Source organism: Phocoena sinus, chromosome 14 (genome assembly GCF_008692025.1).
Source record: "Phocoena sinus isolate mPhoSin1 chromosome 14, mPhoSin1.pri, whole genome shotgun sequence".
NCBI lineage: Eukaryota > Metazoa > Chordata > Mammalia > Artiodactyla > Phocoenidae > Phocoena > Phocoena sinus.
This window is the reverse complement of record NC_045776.1, coordinates 74881930-74901068: the sequence shown is the minus strand read 5'-3', so window position 1 is coordinate 74901068 and position 19139 is coordinate 74881930. Positions and strand designations below refer to the sequence as shown.

At 57.3% G+C, this 19139-nt stretch overlaps 1 protein-coding gene across 1 annotated transcript; it reads left to right on the top strand.

Moving 5' to 3' along the window:
- The first annotated feature begins 3920 nt into the window (after positions 1-3920).
- On the top strand, positions 3921-12979 carry LHX5 (LIM homeobox 5). Its single transcript, XM_032603210.1, has 5 exons — positions 3921-4439; positions 6289-6512; positions 7214-7491; positions 8189-8354; positions 12108-12979. Exons 1-5 carry the CDS (start codon positions 4267-4269, stop codon positions 12473-12475), a joined length of 1209 nt encoding a protein of 402 aa, XP_032459101.1. The 5' UTR covers positions 3921-4266; the 3' UTR covers positions 12476-12979.
- Positions 12980-19139: the final 6160 nt, after the last annotated feature.

Here is a 19139-nt window from a genome sequence, read left to right as displayed (position 1 = left end):
GACGAGGGCGAGGGGCGCGCTTCCCGGGTCCCCGCAACGCGCGCGCTCCCCGAGAAAGCAGGCCACTCCAGTCCATTCAAAGGGAGGGGCTGTCTTCAGATGGGGCGAAGGGAGATACTCTGGCCGCCAGAAAAGCCCCCGTTTCTGCTCGGCTGCAGAATCTCCCCAGGCTGGAGAGTCCGGTGAGGAGCCCGGGAGGTGTTGCACGACCTGCGGGAAGGTCGGCTCCAAACGCCCAGAAGAGTCCCCATTCCGGCCGCTGCCCCGTGTCCCAGGCTGCAGAAGTCGGGAAAGGCGCACCCCGCCCCAATCCCCAGCTCAGCGCGCCTCGAAACTCCCACCCCGAGCGGCTGTGTGCCTCCGCGCCGGTAATTAATTACCGAACTCAAGGGGGAATATGCAAACCGCATATTACTAACTCTACAGGGCTTAAGTGATTGGAAACAGATTATTATCTTGTTTGTCTTTTGTCTGTTTTACTTATCCCGCTGCCGTCTGTCGAGTTGTAATGTTGATACTCTTTACTCTAGGAGGAAGATTTTTATATAGTAAATTCCATCAACATCTTGTATAAGTGACATTGCGTCTCCATGCATTACCCTGTTAAGACACAAGCGGTTTATTAGTTACATATAGGAGGGGATTTCGCTGCCTGGTCGCCATCTGTTAGCGCTGTTAGGGCGGGATAATTCGTTTAATAGTTGGTCTGCTGGCGTTTTTCGGAGGCTGTGCGCCCTGGAAGGTGGAGGGCTGACAAGGGCCAAGCAGTATCCCCTGCGACTGGGCTGGAGCGAGGGGGTTCTGGACTGAGGGTGGGCTGTGCTGAGGCTCCCAGGGCGATTCCAAGGGTCTGTGACCTGGACAGGAGGCGTAAGCTCAGCTACTGGAGGGAGAAGGCCAGGCCGGGGCTTCTGGAAGCAGAGCCCTCATCTCCTGCCACCGGGCATCCAGCCCCGGGTGACTCGCCCGCATCCAGGCTCAGAGCTGCTCTCTGAGACTGCCCACATTCCTCCTACCTCCCCGGCCTGGTACGGCAGCTGCTGGGGCCAGGCTGTGCACTGGCATTTAAGCACATCCAGGAGGTGAGGTGAGGGTGGGTGGATTTGTCCTAGACGGAGCCTGGCGCACGGGCACCCAGCACCAGCGTGGTGTGCAGAGCTGGGGCTAGAAAGACACAGCAGACCCGGCTCTTCAGATACCCACTTGGGGGTGGAGGTGGCGGCTAGGCTCAGCGCACCTAGTCCAGGGCAAGGGAGAAGCCTCACATCTAGATGGCGGCTTTTAATGACTGTAGAGTAGTTCCCCACACACACCCCAAAATCCACCTGGAACACAGTGAGAATCCTTCATCGCGGCCTTTGAGCCAGATGCTGGATTTGGATGCCCAGAGAGAGGCAGAGGCAGAGAAATAAAAACAGAGAAACCGAAAAAGAAAGTGATGGGGCAACAGAGGGAAAGGGAAACAGAAGAAGAAGAGAGGCTGAACACAAGAAAGAGAGACAGAAAGGAAACGAAGTGAAGAGAACTCAGGAGAGAGGGAGAAACCCCAGCGAGACAAAGACCAAGTACGCAGCGCAATTCGCCTCCACTTGGAGCCCGGGTGCCTCTCTCCTCTCAGGTTCTTGCTTCTCTGTCCCTGCCCTGTCTGAGCTCAAGGACCCTTCATACCCCAGGAGGGCAGGGCCAGGCACTGCCAGAAACTGCAGTTGATTTCATTTTCGGCTCCTGGAGCCCTCCCAGCCCAGCCTGGGAGACCAGACAGGATCCGGCCTGCTTCTTCCTGGCCGAGCCGAGCTCCGTCCAGCCACACCTGTCCCTTGCTCAGCAAGCTGGAGGATGGAGTAACAGCAGAAGCTGCCCAGTCCGGGGACTCCTTTTCAGAAGCCCAGCTTCTGGGTCAATGCCCCACCCAGTGACCAGCACCTGTCAATTCCCTGTCAGAAGCCAGATCACTTCACACAGAAACTGTGGACTGTGGGGGGAAGCTGGAGGTCTGGACGGGAACCAGGGGGGAAGTGAACATCTCTGCGCCTCCACCAACTGCCCCAATACAGGCATTCACAAATCGTGCTCCCATTCAAATCTACAAAGGCAAGCACACTAGAAGTGCACACACAAACATACACCTCCCCTCAAAAATAAACACTACAGGAGTCACATAACCAAAACTACTGCTATCTGCAGAAATACATACATGCAGACACACACACGTAATGACTGGCCCACAAACACAGATCCAAAAACTTCTGCACTCACAAACACAGCCAGCCCGGCTCAGTCAGTCACATACACGCAACTCACCTGCGCGCGATTCAGACGTTTCCAAGTCCACTTTCACATCAACGTTACCACACACCTGTACAAATAACCGTACACAGAGGCACGCTCACACAGGCAGACACCATCACATTCATGCGACCACATACGCACGTATATACACACACCGACCAACGAAAACAGGACCGCACAGACCAGTACACACAAAGATTAGCAGAACTATGCGCAGATACAAACACACAAAAATACACGTGCCAAAGTGTATTCACATGACCGATTCGTGAGTAACTCTAAAGAGAGGCAAAAACAGGATTCTCAAACAGCAAATGTATACTAACAAACTCAGCAAATGCACCCAAACACACATCCACAGGCAAGCCTTAGTGCGCACACATGCTCCTCTGGCCCCAGCCTGTGGGCCCAGGCCCTACAGACCCCATTAGCCCTCTTTCCTGGACCGGGAAGGGAAAATTCCCACTTTGCCTGCCTGCCCTCCCTAACTTAGAGCACCCCGGTCAGGCGCTGGGTTGGCACCTTGGGAAAAGAGGCATGGCCCTCTCCCTCCCCCCACCAGAGTCACATCCCCCCTCCACACACACCTGCGAACGCCCCACACACCCTCCGAGCCCCGTGGAATGGCACTTCCTGCTTCCTATGATGGATCGAACTTGCACACTCCGCCCGGACTCCCAGCGTGTGCAAACAGCGCCCCGCGCAATCTCCAGCGTACCCTCCTCGGCCGCGCTACCCACTCACCGCGGAGCCCCGACTGGCTGACCCGGGATCTGGAAGGTGCAGCGAGGAAAGCGGAGACGCGGTGAACATCACTTCAGAGCTGCCTTCGGGAAGACCGGTGCATCCTGGATCTCCCCCTCCCCACATCTCCCCCGAGCCCCGTGGCCAGCGCGCTCCGGCTGGAAACAACTCCGCGGTCTGAGACCGGGCCAGAGGACATCCCCCGCCAACCTGGGTCTGGGCTTGCTCGGCCTTTCTCTCTCACTCTCACTCTCTCTCTCTCTCTCTCTCTCTCTCTCTCTCTCTCTCTCTCTCTCTCTCTATCTCTCTCTCTCTGCCTGAGAAAGGCCGGGCTGGGCCCCAGCCCCCGCATATGACAAAGGAAGCCGGTGCCGCCTCCGGGAGTCCTGAGAACCTCGCCGCCGCAGCTCCAGGGCGCTGACCCCAGGGGTGCGCGGATGGGGGAGTCCAAAACGACGGGCTGGGCTGGGGAAGAGGTGGCAGACGTAGAGCGCGATCCCGGCCTCGGGCAACTTCTGCAAGTTCCGTGGATTGTGAAGGGGGCAGAAGTCCCCCTCCCGCTAGGCCTTCGAACCCCAGCCCCCCAAATATGTGTGAAGAGAGAGAAGAGAGACGCAGTTTTCAGATCGCGCGGCTCCCAGCCCCAAGCCCCCAAACCGGAAGGTAAATACTTACTTAGCCTCCGAACCAGGTACAAGCTAATACTCAACAATACTGATGCCTTGTTTTTTTTGCTCTGTCCGGACCGCAACGCTGTAGCCAATTTAGATATGCTATAAATTTAAGAGGTTGCCATGGCCACCGCGTACCCATTGGCCGCCGGGCCCCCTACGTGCCTCGCCACGTCACCAAATCTGAATAAGGATGCGCGAATTAGGCGGCGGCCAGACAAAGATGAGGATAGGAACCGCTTGAAAGTGGGGGAAAGTGCCGGCGCCTCCGCCACCGGGAAAGCCGCTCGGCAGAGGCGAAGCCCGCGGCCACCCAAGATACACTGGGGCGCGCGGCCCGGGGCATGAGGCTGTGAACGCCACCACTCCCCACCCCGCCCAGCGCAGCCCAGCGCCAGGCCAGCAATCACCCAAGGACTTGACCGGCTGAGTCTTGGTTCGGACCGGACTCGCCCGGCGGCGGCCAAGAGAAGAGGCGGAGAGCAGCGGCGGGGCCAGGGGGCCCGAGGGCCGGGGGCCCAAAGGGAGGGCAAGGCGGCCCGAGCCGCCGGGGCGCGGGGCTATGATGGTGCACTGTGCTGGTTGCGAGCGGCCCATCCTCGACCGCTTTTTGCTGAACGTGCTGGACCGCGCGTGGCACATCAAATGCGTTCAGTGCTGCGAGTGTAAGACCAACCTCTCGGAGAAGTGCTTCTCGCGCGAGGGCAAGCTCTACTGCAAAAATGACTTCTTCAGGTAAGAAGCCGCGCCGCCCTGTTGCCCGAGCGCCCGCCCTGCAGGCGCTCCGCTGGGGCGCCGGGGAAGGGGACACCACGAAACCCATCCCAGCCTCCCAGGCCCACCAGATTCAATGGGGAGCCGGGGAGCCCACCACTGTCCTCCTGCCCTCGGTCCAACAAGGGCCTGAACCCAGGCAGAGTGAGAAGAACGCTGCTTGGCTGCTTGTAGCTGGCTTTTCCAGGCCAGCTTGGATCGGTGGTGGGCCAGGGGGAGGAAGCTTGACAAACTTGCTGCCCATCCGTCTCTGCCTCTTGCTAGCTGAGGCCACCCCAAGGGTGGAAGCTTCCAGCCAGGCTCGGAGAGACTAAGGATTTTTGCGAAGTTAGGGGCAGGCAGAGTGCGGAGTCCAGAAGCTGGGCTCCAGGCAGGTGGGACCCCCAGAGTGCTTCTGGACGAACAGAAACTTCCCAGCTCCTGAGGGGACTCAACCAGAAAGGCCTCCCCTGGTGATGGGGCAGGGAATCTTCTCCTCACTCCCCCCCATCAACTCCTTAAACATTTTCTCCTCTGTTGAAAGTACAAATGAAATGGAAGCTGGAATCAGGACCTCCAGAGTCCAGCCTTGCTGCCCACGGGCGCCCTCAGGCAGGTCACAGCAGATCACTTCCCTGAGCCTCACTTTCCCAGCTGAGAAACGCCGAAGGTCGGCCTGGAAGGCTGTGGGGTTTTTGGCAGCTCAGCCCTGCCTGCTTCCCCCGGCTTTGCCAACTGCGTGGAGGGAAGGGGGGGCGTGATTAACGCCCTGGAGAAAGGCTGCTCACCGGCCCCAGTACCTGGCACTAGGGAACTTGAATAGGAGAAAAGGTCAGACGCGCCTTTACACGTGTAAACTCCTCGGCCCCAGAGGCCCAAGGCCCCTAATGTGGTGGTGCTTGCAAAGCACCTAATGATTTTTGATAAGGTGTATGTGGCCAATTACGCTGCCGCACGAGGCCAGGAGTGACTTATGGCTTCTAATGCCCTCACTACATCAACGTCACCCAAATTCGCCCTGTTTAGAGACGTGGGTACGAGGAGACGTGGGGGCCCCAGAGTCCTGGGCCCTCGCCCCCCCCCTCCCCCCGCACCTCACCCCTCCCAGTGCCGGTCTGCACCATCCATTTCGGGGGAGGCCAGCCGTCTCCCAGCGCTCAAGGAAGAGAGAAGAGGATTTAGACCAGGAACACAGAAAAGGTGGCATTGGAGAGAGCCCGGGTTCTGGCCGTGCAGGTTTGGGATCGCCTTCCGGTCGCATTTTCCCACTGCCTGCCTGAGGGCCAGCAGAAGGTTCCCTCCTTCCTGCTAAGGTTCAGCTCAGAAGAGGGGCTCCCCCCAGCTCCATCGCTAGGACCCGACAGCCAGGCTCCTTGGCCCTACCTGGACCCCAGCAGACTGGTAAGGATCCAGGAGGCAAAGCCAAGAAATGGTCCGAACCCGGCCTGCCTGGCTTTAAATGCTTCACAACCTCCAGAGCAGAGTTTGCCAGGAGCAGCCCCGGCCCATCTGGTAGCGATGTGGGGTGGGGGAGGGGCGCCACTTGAGGTGCTCCGGGCCGTCTGCTGGGCTGAAGGCTGTGGCGCCCATTGCTGGGAGCCCGGCAGAGTCCAAATAAACCTGACCGAGGCATGACAGTCCCAGTCCCAAGAACGGACCTGGATATTTGTCTCATGTCTTGCATTCTGACCAGGGAGGACAGGATTGGGATCTCATTTGACAGATGTGGAAACGGAGGCTTTTCAGAAGCTAGGGCAGGGTGGGAGGTCAGGGCTTCAGGAGGATGGGACACTGGGCTGGCCCTGGGTGACAGGCCCTGTTGTGTCTGCAGGCGCTTCGGCACTAAGTGTGCAGGCTGCGCGCAAGGCATCTCGCCCAGTGACCTGGTGCGTAAGGCCCGCAGCAAAGTCTTCCACCTCACCTGCTTCACCTGCATGGTCTGCAACAAGCAGCTGTCCACGGGCGAGGAGCTCTACGTCATCGACGAGAACAAGTTCGTGTGCAAGGACGACTACCTGAGCTCGTCCAGCCTCAAGGAGGGTAGCCTCAACTCAGGTAGGAGGCCCCCTGCCCCTCCCCAGGCCAGGCCCCAGCGCCCTCCAGCCAAGGCCTGCCTGCACACCCCTCCTTTGCCCCCTGTGTGCCCGCGGTGCACGGCTCAGAGCTCTCCGCTCGCGCCGGGCAGGTCGAGGTGGCGGGGAGGTGCGTGGGGCTGGGAAAGAGAGTCAGCGTTTGGAGCCAGCCTTCCAGGATGCCTACACTGCCAGCTCTAACCCGCCCTCCTCCAGTTCAGGAGCCCCTTCCAAGCTGCCCTCCTCCCCAAGTTTGGAACCGCACAATTTCCCCTTTCCGAGTCTTTTCAGCTCCTGGTAATTTCTAGCTGCGCTGGGAGGACACTAATTGGGGTCTCGAGGAAAGAGAGAAGGGAGAGGAAGATCCCCGGCCCGGAGGGCATCTGTACCCTCCTCCCGTCCCCTCTCCTAGAGGGCCGGGCTCTCCAGAGAGCGCGACTCCCGCTTTCCCAAGCACTAGCTGAAAAGTGCTGAGAGGGCTTGAGAAGGGCGCTTCCAAAGGCCCAGCCCCGCCTGGAGGGAGTGGGCGGGCGCCGGGCCCCTGGGGGAGGGGCTGTCGCCGGCTTTGGGAGGGAACCCTCCGGGGTTGGCGGTGGCCTGAGCCTCCAGGAACAGGCTACCCGACTGGAGAGGTCTCGGGCCGCCGCTGACACCCTGTCCCCTTCCCGCTCCGTCCTCTCGCAGTGTCGTCCTGTACAGACCGCAGCTTGTCCCCGGACCTCCAGGACCCACTCCAGGACGATCCCAAGGAGACGGACAACTCGACGTCGTCGGACAAGGAGACGGCCAACAACGAGAACGAGGAGCAGAACTCGGGCACGAAACGGCGCGGCCCGCGCACCACCATCAAAGCCAAGCAGCTGGAGACGCTCAAGGCCGCCTTCGCCGCCACGCCCAAGCCCACGCGCCACATCCGCGAGCAGCTGGCGCAGGAGACCGGCCTCAACATGCGCGTCATCCAGGTGCGGCCCGGGTCGGCTCTGGCCGGGTCACCCCTCCGCAGCCCCGCTGCGTCCGCGAGCTGTGAAGCTCGGAGGAGCCTCCCACCCAGCCTCCTTGGCTAGGAGCGCGCCGAGCCCGCTCTAGGGGCAGACGGTGCGCCGGAGATCCGGGCCGGCTGGTCACACTCCGAGCCAAAATATTCAGCCTAGCCCTGCCGGCTTCCGGCGGCGTCATCTTGGGCGGGTCACTTCACGTCTCTGAATCCCACCCCCGCCCCTTTCAGGGAAGGTTTTAAGCCTCGCTTAAAGGACAGGACCTTTCCTGTCCTCCCGTCCTCGGAGCAGAGAAAGAGGCGATGCTCTTCACGTGCTCCTTCCCTGCGCCCGACGCGCGGGCAGACAGACAGAGCCCGGCTGGGGAGTCGCGGGGCCGAGACCAGAGCCGTGCCGGGCGGCGGGCCTTTATAAAGCCGTCAGGCCGCGGATGGGCCGAGGACCAGGAAGCCCAAGTCCTTATGAGTCGCCCCACGGGTCCGCGAAATCCTTCATCCTTGGCTGGTTCGCCGAGGCCCCTCTCCACCCCTTTGGGCTAATCCGGCCCGGCCCCCGGCTCAGGGCATTCTTGGTGCGGAGGAGGCGCTAGGACCCAGCGGGGGTGGCCCGGGCAGGGAGAGAAGGGGACCCGGAACAGAGTTCACAACCCCTTCCTCTGTCCCAGGTGTGGTTCCAGAACCGACGGTCCAAAGAACGCCGGATGAAACAGCTGAGCGCCCTGGGCGCCCGGAGACACGCCTTCTTCCGGAGTCCGAGGCGCATGCGCCCGTTGGGCGGCCGCTTGGACGAGTCTGAGATGTTGGGGTCCACTCCGTACACCTACTACGGAGGTAAGCAACCGCCTAGGGCGCGATGCCCCACACCTAGGTCAGTGCTGCTTGAGGGTGCAGGGCCGGATAGCCCATGATCTCAGGCTGCACCTGGACCCCTCCCTCCCTTCTACCGCATCAACACAGGTATACTCCCCCGCAGATACTTCCTGGACAGAAAATCAGACACACGGGTTCACTCAACCATGCAGTGGTACCAACAGATAATAAACACGTGAGAAAAGCAGTGACACACTCACCCATGCAGGACCACACGAGTTCAGAGACCTCGGGGACACGCATCTAGACACATGATCACCCGCAACCAGCACAGGTATACCCCAACGCCTAGATATACTGGCACTCTCACGCGTCATACCAAGTCAGGCACTTCTGCATGCACCGCATCCCAACCGGATACACAGCCCTTGCTGCCCTGGCCCACGGCCTGGTGTATTTGGCACCAGCAGGAAAGCAGGCACTGGAGGGCAACACCGGCAGTAGGGATGGAGGGGTCAGGATTCATCTGGGGTTGCCCCCTTGCTGTCTTCCAAGTCTGCGTCTCCTGTTGGGCTACGGGGACTGTGTGCACAGCATCTGGCCCGGTTAGCCCGGATGCTGGCGGTTGCTCTGGACTAGGGCCCCCGCCCACCCTCCAGCTTCAAGTGCACCGGGGTTCATCAGGGCTGGGGTGGGCAAGGATTGAGCCAACCCAGTTATGCATTCTCTGTCTTTGGGGCTGCAGAGGGCGAGGAGCCTGCTTTGCACAGAGGAATTTCATGGTTGGTGTTACGAGGCTCAGGCCTGGGTGAAATCTCCTCTTAGGTCACCCCTTCCCTTCCTCCGTCCCTCCTCTCTCCTCCCTTCACCCCACCATGTTAACTTACTTCACTCTCCTTCCTGGATTACCTCTTCTGACTCCCTCACCTCCGTTTTTCGTTTTTTGTTTTTGTTGTTGGTTTTTTTTTTTTTTTTTTTTTTGAGACCCAGTTGTTTCGGGGCACTACTGCACTGACTCACCATCCTACACATTTCAGACCTGTGGACTCTAGGAAGGCACCTTCCCCTTCTATTCCAGAGCCTCTGGATTTGGGGAGCCCCCAGGAATACCTCTGCCCGAGGGGAATCTGTGCTCAGTGCCGCCCAGCCTGGGGGAGGAGGGGCGGAGGCTAGTAGCCCAGTTTGGGGAGAGGTGGCAATGTGGAGGGCCAGGAGCCAGGTGCCCAGGCAGACCCAGAAGGGAAAATAAGAGAACCCTATGACTAGCCTTGGTACATCCGCAGGCCTGGGAGGTTAGATCTTCTGGCCTGGCCAGGGGCCCCAGAAATTGTGGATGAAATGTGGTGCTCTGCTTTTTCGGGAGAGACTGAGATGGCAGGGCCCAGGTTGGGGGGCTACAGACACCAGAGGCAGCTGGGATGGTGGACTTGTCCTGGGGCCTCTACTTACCAACTCTCTTCACCTATCTTTGGCTCCTTGAGCGCAAAATCTCCGCCCGGCGCAGGGAGGCTGGCGGGGCGGTACCAGTCCGGAATTTTTCCCCGCCTGGGTAATTAACCAAGGTTTCCCCCAGGACCAGTGTGCCTCTCACCAATCCCGCGTGGCTGCTGGATGGGGTGATGGCCCGGACACGCGGGCCCCTCTTTTCCTGCAATGGGGGGAGGACCCCCCAATCCCAGGGAGGCAGCCCCTCCTAATCCGTGCTGGGAGATCCCGGCGTCGGCGGCCGGCAGCGGGCGAGAAAGGGGCCGGGCGGCGGGGCCGGCGGCTCCCCGTGGGAGCGCGGACAAAGCCCCAGCTGCGGCTTTTGTGCGCTTTTCAGACGGCGTTTGTTCCAATTACCTCCGGCCCGGCCGCCATATGGGCGGAGGCGGCGCGCTCCGCGCGGGGGCCGAGGCCCTCCCTGGCTAGCCGGCTTGTTAGGCGCCGTGGCCGTCCCCCATCCCCGTCCCTTAGGGGCCCCAAATTCGCCGCTTCCAACCTTTCTCCTCCCTTACGGGGAGAATGGAACGAGTGGTTTTTAAAAAGTAATTGGCGACCGTTTTAGCTGCGGCCTAAACCATCTCCAAGCCCGCCTCCAGACACTCCCCATTTGGACTGATGTCAGGGGGGGTTTGGAGAGGGAAGGGGCGGCAGGGGGCGTCCAGAACTCGCCCGGGTGACAGACCCCCAACACTAAGCAGGAGGCGTAGGTTTGCAGAGGAGACCCCAGCTTCCGGGCGCACCGGTTTTCCCGCCGTACAAAGCGGGTTATTGTCACGAGTGCGGGCTACACGGTGCTCCTTTCCTGGCTTCCCACACCCCACTCCTTCGGGGCCGACCCAGGGGGAGGGGAAGAGGCTGTGCGGAAGGACTTCGGGAAAGGGGGCTCTAGGAGGAGGTCACACGGTTGATGCAGAAACACTTTGTTGAGAATGGGCGAGCGTGTCATCTGGAGCCCCTGTGCTCCCTGAATTTGTGGGCAGAATTCGCATTTGTGCATTTTTCCGGAGAGAGAGCCCATAGCTATCATCAGTTTATCAAAAGAGCTCAATGTCCCTAAATACTCCAAAACCTTGGGGTCCTGGCAAACCCGCCCGGGGTCAGCCTGGAGGACCCGAGGCACAGGGAACTCTAGACGTGGCCCGGCGAGTGTTCTCATCCTCTTCCCCTCTCCCGAGTGTCTGGGCCTCAACTTTCTCCGTTCCAGGCCAGGTGAGGCCGGGACAAACGGTCGGAGTCCCACGTTCACCGGGACGGACGCGGGGCACGGGGCCGCGCCAGGTCGGCGGGGCGCAGGGGGCGAAGGAGAGGGCGCTGAGGCCGCCTTGCGCGCTCCGAGTCCAGGGTTCCGCGGCCGGGGCCCGACTCGCCAGCCCCTCGGCGCTCCGGCCGCGCTTCTCCCCGACGGGGTCTCGGGCCGATCTCAGTCCCTTCGCGTTCTGGTCTCCGTCCGTCGCCCCTGCATCCCCGCCCTACTCCTCTCGCCGGCCTCTCAGCCCCAGCGTCTCTGGCCGTCTCTCTGACTCATCTCGCGCGTCTCTGGGCGCCTCTGTCTCTCCCGACCTTCCGTCTCGTTCCTGGGTCTCTTGCCGGGTTTTTCCCGTGTGTCTAACCACACGGCCGTCTCATCTTTCTCTTTGCGTCCCCTAGACTGTCTCTGCCTTAGTCGAATAAAGCCGGGTCTCCGGCTCAGCCGTGGGTTCGGTGACTGAGGCGCTTTTCTTGCCTTGACACCGACTCTGAGTCTGGGGGCTCCCTGCTGCATCCCCTCTCCAACCCCCTTTCACCCTGTCCTCTGCCCATCTCTCCCTGTCTCCTTATCTGGCAGTCATCGTGACTCTCGCTCTCTGTGTATCTCTCACCAACTCTAAGACACTGTCAGGAATCGTCACTGTGTTGCCCCTCCCGCCACCGCCGTCTCCCCTCTGTCTCTCTTTGTCAAGGAACCTCTCTGTGTGTTCCTCATCGTCTCTGAGCCTCTCCCGGCCCCTGAGTGTAGCCTTTCCGTACTTCTGGTTGTCTCTCTGCCCAGCACGAGCTCCGGGGCTGGTCCTCCGCCCCTCCGGCCTCCCTTGGTCTCCGCGGGCCTCTCCACGGGTCTTTCTCTAAGCTCGAATCAGTGTCGCGCGGTCCCCCGTTAACGTCCTGTCCCGGTGGCCCCCACCACGTCCCACGTCTCTGGCCTTCGTCTCCCCGGGTTCCCTCCCCCGAGTCTCTTCCGCCGGGTCCCTCGAGTCCCTCGGCGATCTCGCATCTCTCACTCTCCCCTCTCCCGCCCCGTCCCGTCCGCAGACTACCAGGGCGATTACTACGCGCCGGGAGGCAACTACGACTTCTTCGCGCACGGCCCGCCGTCGCAGGCGCAGTCCCCGGCCGACTCGAGCTTCCTGGCCGCCTCGGGGCCCGGCTCGACGCCGCTGGGCGCGCTGGAGCCGCCGCTCGCCGGCCCGCACGCCGCCGACAACCCCAGGTTCACCGACATGATCTCGCACCCGGACACGCCGAGCCCCGAGCCGGGCCTGCCGGGCGCGCTGCACCCCATGCCCGGCGAGGTGTTCAGCGGCGGCCCCAGCCCACCCTTCCCCATGAGCGGCACCAGCGGCTACAGCGGACCCCTGTCGCACCCCAACCCCGAGCTCAACGAGGCCGCCGTGTGGTAAGGCCGTCGGGCCGGGCCGCCCCCCGCCCCCCGCCCCCCGCGCTCGGCCCTGGGGCCCCGCCCGGCCGTCCCCACCCCCCCACGCCCCCCCCACCCCCGCGCCCGGGACGCAGCCTCCCGAAACCAAAGCGCCCGACGCGGCCGCGGCGCGGGGCGCCCTCGGGGGCTCTCTCTCGAGTCCGAACTCAACCGGCAGCTGCTTCTCGGCTGGGCACGGAGGGGTACCGACCCCCGCATCTGCATCCACCCCCTGGGACTCTCCGGGAACCCCCTGCCCTCCGCCAGCGCTCCTCGGCAGCCGCGAGCAATTTCTTGGGACCAAAGTGAATACGGAGGGTCAAGAGATTTCAAGCACGCTCTAGACTTCCCCCGAACCCCCACCACCACCCCGCACCTCTTTGGACCAAGAGAGGGCTGAAGCCAAGGGACAGAGACAATTCTTTCCCCCTCCTTGCAATCCGAGTGGCATTTTGTAATCTTATTTCTCACTCTGCTTTCCCCTCTTTAAAAAAAAAAAAAATAAGAAAAAGAGAGATCGGAGAGAAGAAAGGGAGCAAAATGAGTTAGAGAGAAGATGGAGAGAGCGCCAGCCAGAGAGAGAGAAAAGATGGAGAGAGAGAGTGAGAAACACGCTTGGATGGGGGTGTCACTGGGAGGAAGACAGAGCCACCTGCGCGTTGGCGCCCCCTGGTGGCCAATCTTGAGGATCACGGTCAGCTTCTCTAGGAAGGGGCGGGGGGCGGTCCGGACATCGGCGCCCCAGGGCCAGACCCCCACCTCTTCCTTCCTTTGACATTTATTCTGACCCCGGGGGTCCAGGCCAGACTCAAACACTCGCCCACCCTGCGCTCCCCCTGGGCAAGGCGCCAAGATTTCTTGGGCCCTGGCCCACAGACCACCCTCCGTGCCCGGGTCCTGGAGGCTGGGTGGTCAGGATGTACAGTATTATACTTTTTTGGAAGTTGAACGCTTCTAGTTTCCTTATTTTGTATAAAGAAGAAACAAATAAAGTATGTTTTTGTGTTTACTGTTTATTTATTGTACACTAGTTATCTGGGGTTGGACATTTTATATTTTTAAGAGGAGGGTGGGCAGAATGAGGGAGGGGAAGCAGAAAGAGGTTTACCTAAAAAAAAAAACACAAAAAAAACCCACAAAAAAACCCACAAAAAATCAACTTTTTTAAAAAGAAAGATTAATAAAAAAAATTCTTTTTCCCTCCGTGCTGTGTGGTTTTCTTTCTTTCTTTCCTTGTTTCGTTCGTTTGTTGTGCCCCTGTCGTCAGTCACTCAGAGTGAATGGAACTATTCTGGTTCCTGTTTCTGACATAAAACAGACTTGATGGGTGCAAAGACCTCTCCTCATCTAGAAGGGTGGCAGGGGGGTCTTTTGGCCATTACCAGGTAAGGAAGGTGCCTGTCGTGTTTTTTCTTTTCTTTTCTTTTCTTTTTTTTGGACTGCTACTATGCACCAATAACATCTCCCCCTGCTTTACCTAATACCCCGATCTAACACAAGCCAGCCTGGCACATAGTAGGCCTTCAAAATATTTGATGACTGAATGGATGTGTGATTTGTTTGTCCCCAGGAGAATTCTAGCTTCACTCCTAATTGCGCCCCCATGTAATTCCAGGTGGCAGAAACAAAACCAAACAAACAAAAAAACAGGCTGGTAGGTCCAGTGCTAGTTATCTGCAAGGCTGTATTAGGACAGAAAGTGCCCCCAGGGAGAGCAAGGCTGTTTGCCCTGCAGTTCTTATGCAGTGCCTGCGTGTGCCCTTCGGTAAACCAGCATGACGGAAGGGAGTCCTCCAGGAGACTTAATGGGCCTGAGGCCACTCCCTAAAGACAAGTCCCTCCCTCTCTCTGCCTCAGTTTCCCTACTTTCAAAAGCGGGGACTGGAGGGAGGGCTTCCTATGCCTCATTTCCTTTCTGCTCAAACACTGTAAGATGAGAAAAGCAGATGAGGAGAGAAAAATAGATGGAAGAGGGTCCCGCGTTTAGATGCCTTTTCGCCCAAGCTTAGGGTGGGGGGAGCTTGCCCATTTTAGCAGCAGCAGGAAAAGAGGGGGGACAAGGAACTGGTGGGTAGTGAACCACCAATGGGCACATGCTAAGAGTTTTCCTCATCTGTCCTTCTTTTGTGTGGACATCACAAGAATTAATTCGAGGTGACCTGGCTTTTTCTTTTCTTTCCTTATAGCACATTTATCTTTATCAGACAAATGCTACTCGCTCATTGTGGAAAATCTAGAAATTTCAGATAAGCAAGAGGAAGAAAAGGCAGTCACCCAGAATCTCAAGTAAAGTAGTGGATGCATTTCCTTCCAGTCTTTTTTTTTCTTTCTTTTTGAGACTAGAGACCGTGCACACATAGACACAGAGCATAGACTTGCCCTTGGCACGCTCACAACTCTGAGAGCACCAGGCGTGGGAGAGGCCCACTCTTGTGTCAGGGGATCCTTGAATAACCCTGGGGTGGCCCCATCAAGATCTCAGCGGGTGGCTTCGGAAGCCAGAGTCCAGGAGGGATGTGATCTCTGGCGTCACGATCTGGACTTGAGACTAATTCCCCAGGGGCTCTTCCTCTGAGTGTTTGTTAGTTAGGAGGGTTGGGAGCAGAGGTCACCTAGGAGTGGGATGAGGGAAGAACAGAACCAGGGCCCTGGGGTCTGGGAGACTATCTGGCTGGTCACTGCATCACCTTTTTGAGCCTCAGTTTGCTCCACCGTGAAATGGGCTCACAATGGCGTTTCATCCACATTGGAGAGATGCGATTTAACCCGTGGCCAAGGTTTAGGAAATATAGATCTTGGATTCAATCCTCATCCCCATCCTCTGCCAAACACACACACACACACACACACACACACACACACACACACACCAGCTTCCTTGGACGATGACAAGGGGAGAGAGAAGGGGACGCTTGTCAAAATCAGCTCAAAACCACCCCCACTCCTGTGAGCTCATTTCAGCTCCCCTAGTGCCTGCTGGGCCCAGGGGCTCTGGGAGGAGAAATCCCACCCCCACTCCACCCTGCAGCAGTGACCCTGCAGGGGTCACTGTCATGGTCTTGGGTGCACTTAATAAGGGAGGCAGTTCCTAAGGAAGGCTGAGTGGAGAAGGAAGAGTTGGAAAGGGACATTTGTCCCTACACACCCACAACCATTTTCTCAAAGTGTGGTCAGAAGACGAAGCTTGCTAAAAATACGTATCCCTGGGCCCCCTGGCTAAGAGAGGGGCTGGAATTGCTCTCTGGCGTGGTGCCCAAGATGCTTCACATTTGTCAAGCTCCCCCGTTGCTTCTGAAGTCTCCCCAAACTTGCGGGACCATCTGCCTGAACTAGTCCTGTCCAGAGTCTAATCTGATCCTCACAGCGCCCCTTCAGGATGAACGTTGTCATCCCCATTTTACAGATAAGGAGACTGAGACTCACGAGCTGCCTGGGGTCACGCAGACATGGAGTAGTTTTGAATCAAGAGCTTCTGCTTCTGCTTCCAGAGCCCACATTGTCCCTGGACCCAGGACGTTGCCCGGCACAGGTAAGAAGACCTCATTCTGTGTCTAACAACTACATGAACGAACGAATGAATGAATGAACGAATGAATGAAATGAAATCAATGCGCTCCAGCTGCCGTAAAAGAGCTTCAAGGAAGACTCTAATGAATGCTAATTCTTACTGGTAGCAACCTCACCTGGATTTTGTTTAAAAGCCCTTCCGGGGTTAACAAAGCCAGTCAGAAGGGCAAAGGGCTCAGTGAAAATTGCCAAGGTCAAAAGACAGAGGACTTCCAGCTTCTCCACGTTTGTCCTTGTTTCTTTCTCTCTCCCCCGTCCTCGTCCCTTTCCTCCTACATTAATGAATGTATCTGTTCAATCTCCTCTATCTCCTCATCGCCTGTATTTATTATCATTTAAAAATAAAAGATCTCCGAGAGGACAAAAAATACTGTGAGCTGTGCAGGTAAGGAGGTTAGCCAGCCCCTGGCTGCGCCTTCCAGCTCTGGGAAAAGGGGGACATCGCCTCTCCCTTGCTGCCCTGAGGCTGTAATTCTGGCCAGCACTGGACAGTGAAGCCACATGTATTCCAGCCCCCGGCATGCATGCTCTGCCCCGCCCCATCTCTGTCCTCCTGCGCTGAAATGAAACACCTCACGGAGCCCGAGCCTGAGATCTGACCCACTGTGCTTAGGACTAATATTTAAAATGCAGAATGGCTGTGAGGGTTCCTGCTCCCAAGCCTTGTCGTGCAGTAAAAAGATATAAACAGAATAAATTACCTCTCTAGCTCGGATTATGAGCATACCCATCTCCTGACCAGAATTTAAGTCCTGTCTCCCTCATAGCGCTGCATCCGGCTGATTTATGGGAAACCCCGAGCACTTCTCTGCATATTTCTCCTGCTCAGCCAAGTGACCGAGTTTACCCTTCCTATGCCATTAGCGTTATTAACACCTGGGCAACCGATCATTGCAAATGGGCCATTTCTGTGATGAACGGAAACCTCTCCCACTGCTTCTCTGGGGCCTTGCTGCCTCTGGCCTCCTCTTTCTGTACTTTGTGCCGGGGCTCAGGACCACCCCCAGCACCTGCTGATGGGCTCCAGGGGGTCTGGGAGGAAATCTCTCACCCCAGCAGGTGTCCCATGCTTTCAGGCAAGCACGCAGAAAGTGATGATACCACTCATTTTTTTATGCCTCAGAGAATGTTCCAGATGGAGGGCAATGCCCCCATTGACCAGGGAAAGAAACTGAGACTCAGAGACGGCAAAGACTAGCCTAAGTTCCCTGAGAAAGTTTACAAGCAAAAGTTGGAACCTGAATTCAAACCTCCAGCCCCTTGATACTCAAAGTATGGTCCGTGTATCAACAGCAGTGAAATGCGGAATCTCAGGCCCCACCCCAGAACTTCAGAGCCAAAGAGTGCACAAGCCCCAGGAGATGAGGGTGCGCATTCGGTTTTTCGAAGCATTAGCTTAGAAACACACGCAGGTTCTCAATAATCCCTTTTTCACTGGAGGAAAAACCTTATGGTGTAAATTCTCCTTGCTCAGAAGCAGCAGGGACCCCGCTTCCACGGTCATACCAAGTGAAGGCGAAGCAGCTGGCCAAACCAGTGTCACCCACCTAGGCACCCGTAGCACTGTGTCCACTGCTTCTTCCATTATAACACCTCAAACCCACACTGTGTCTGTGTCCTGATCCCCAGGCTGTGTGAGCAGCTTGAGACCAGGAAATGTATGTGACTTGATTTCGGGCACTCAACCTCTCTGAGCCTCAGCTTTGCCATCTATAAAAAGGGCACAATAAGATCTAACTTCAAGGGTCATCACAATGGTTGGGACTTCCCTGGTGGGTCCAGTGGCTAAAGCTCCGTGCTCCGAATGCAGGGGGCCTGGGTTCGATCCGGGTCAGAGAACTAGATCCCACATGCCACAACTAAGACCCAGCACAGCCATATAAAACAAATATTTAAAAAAAAAAAAAGAGTTCATCACAAGGGTTAAATAAGTCTTCATATGTTATGGTCTAAACACAGTGCCTGGCACGGAGCATACCATTGACTAATAAACACTGAATGAAATAATAATAATCCAGGGATAATAACAATGGCTGTGTATCAGATGCTGTAGCTACTGTTATCATTATCCCATTTTCTTCTTTGAAGAAATGCTTAAAACGTATTCTAAATCCAGGACTAACTTCACAGCCTATTTGGACAGAGATGCAATTTATTACTTTCCACAACATACCTCAAGATATCAATGTTATCTAATGGAAAATTATAGGGCTTGTAAAGATAAGAATAGTAAGAGATCAAGGTCTAATGAAGAATAATCTGGCAATCTGTTTATTTTTTGGCCGCACTGCGTGGCTTGTGCGATATGGGATCTTAGTTCCCCGACCAAGGATTGAACCTGGGCCCTCGCAGGTGAAGAGCGTGGAGACCTAACCACTGGGCCACCAGGGAATTCCCTGGCAATCTCTTTAAAAAGAAATGCACCACCAATGGATGAAAAGGGAATATGTGGCATGTCCCTACATGGAATATTATTCAGCCGTAAAAAGGAAGGAAGTGGGCTTCCCTGGTGGCGCAGTGGTTGAGAGGTCCGCCTGCCGATGCAGGGGACGCGGGTTCGTGCCTGGTCCGGGAGGATCCCGCGTGCCGCGGAGCGGCTGGGCCCGTGGGCCATGGGCCGCTGGGCCTGCGCGTCCGGAGCCTGTGCTCTGCGACGGGAGAGGCCACGGCAGTGAGAGGCCCGCGTACCGCAAAAAAAAAAAAAAAAAAACAAAAAAAAAAAAGGAAGGAAGTACTGGTACAGGTTAAGACGTGGGTGACCTTGAAAATATGATGCTAAGTGAAAGAAGCCAGTTGCAAAAGGACCATATATTGTATGATTCCATTTGTATGAAATGTCCAGAACAGATAAATCCATAGAGACAGAAAGCAGATGGTGGTTGCCAGGGGCTGGGGAGAAGGGAGGTATGGTGATGGCTCAATGGGTGCAGGGTGTCCTTTTGGGTGACGAAGATATCTTGGAACTGGATAGAGGAGGTGGTTTCACAACACCGTGAATGTAACAAATGTCTCCGTATTGTTCACTTTAAAAGGATTAGTTTTATGTTATGGTTCAGCTCATTTTTAAAATATGGGGGGAA